General features: G+C 44.8%; 1 protein-coding gene across 1 annotated transcript; it reads right to left on the reverse strand.

Moving 5' to 3' along the window:
* Positions 1 to 736: 736 nt before the first annotated feature.
* LOC145692073 (uncharacterized) lies at positions 737 to 1219 on the reverse strand. Its single transcript, XM_081767363.1, has one exon. The coding sequence runs from the start codon at positions 1217 to 1219 to the stop codon at positions 737 to 739; it is 483 nt and encodes a 160-aa protein (XP_081623489.1).
* Positions 1220 to 1442: the final 223 nt, after the last annotated feature.

The following is a 1442-nucleotide window of genomic DNA, read 5'->3' on the forward strand; positions in this document are numbered from 1 at the left end:
TTTTTCTCGTTTCACTCTGACGATGCAACGTAAGGGAGGGAGAGGGAAATTTAAAAATGATCAAAAATGATCGATATTAGTGTTGAATCCATAGTTTTCGGGGTCGACGAGAGAAACAGTGACACTTCTGATGCTGTTTCAATCCAAGTTCAGCCCTGATAGTTGCGGACGGGGAGGGTACAACGTAGGGGAGGGGAATAAACATTTAAAAATGATCGAAAATGACTAATACTTGGGGCGTTCAGAAATTATTGGCACTACAATTAATTTGTTTTCACAGGAACCATTTATTCAACAAACGATTACAGTTTATTTTAGAGGTATTCCCCGGCAATGTCTATGCACCTTTGCCACCGTTCTGGAAGCTTCCTTATTTGTGTAGCAAACTATTCTTTGGGGGCATCTGTCTGATACTGGCGGACAAATGCGTGGAGTTCATCATTTGTGTTGAACTTTTTACCTCTCATGCCCTCTTTCATTGTGTCGAATAAAGTATAGTTGCTAGGAGCCAGATCCGGCGAATATGGAGGATGCGGCAGTACACTAAACCCTAGTTCATGCACTGTGGCAATTGTCTGGCGACTGACATATGGCCGTGCATTGTCGTGTTGGAGAAGAACGCCATTTGTTTCCGCACGAATAGTCCCATCCGTGCCTTCTTGGGACGAGGGCTTCCAGTATGCCTCCATTCCATGGACTGGCGTTTCTTTTGTGGAGTCTCGTAGAGGAACCAAGTTTAGTCGACGGTGACCAGACGCTCAAAGAACTCGGTCGGATTTTCACTGTACTGTTGCATCAAATGCTGGCAAATATCCACACGCTTTTGTTTCTGTGCAACGGTGAGGTCATGAGGCACCCATTGTGCACACACCTTGTACAGCTTCAAATCCTCATGAATGATAGTGTAGAGGGAACCCCGTGATAGACCTGTTTCTTTCTCTAGTTCATCAAACATGATTCCCCTGTGCTCCATTATCAAATCATTCACTCGCGCGGCATTGCTTGGTCTGCGTGCAGTTGCAGGACGCTCAGTGCTTTTGGTTTTTGCAGCACTGTTTTTGCTATCTTTGAACTCGGATACCCAATGAAACACGAATCTGCGACTTGGTGCTGTGTCTCCACATACGGCTAATAATCTGTTGTGCATACCTGAAGTATTCACTCCTTCCCTCCAGAGAAACCACACTGTCCACCGTTGCCCGTGTGTGTCTGCTTCCATGCTGTCTTTTCCTGTCCACCAGCGTCCTGGCCCGTTGGAACAACTGCTGCTACAATGAGCTACATACGGAAAGAAACAAAACCATTTAGTGGGGTTTGATAGTACTATAGTCTATCTTAATGCATACATCAACAAACATTTCAAACTGCTACTTGGCACCAGTTATGGGGGGAGTACCAATCATGATTGAACGAACTAAATATTAGTGTCGAATCCATAATTT

This window comes from Thermobia domestica, chromosome 8, assembly GCF_964235325.1.
Source record: "Thermobia domestica chromosome 8, izTheDome1.hap1.1, whole genome shotgun sequence".
NCBI classification, from domain to species: Eukaryota; Metazoa; Arthropoda; class Insecta; order Zygentoma; family Lepismatidae; genus Thermobia; species Thermobia domestica.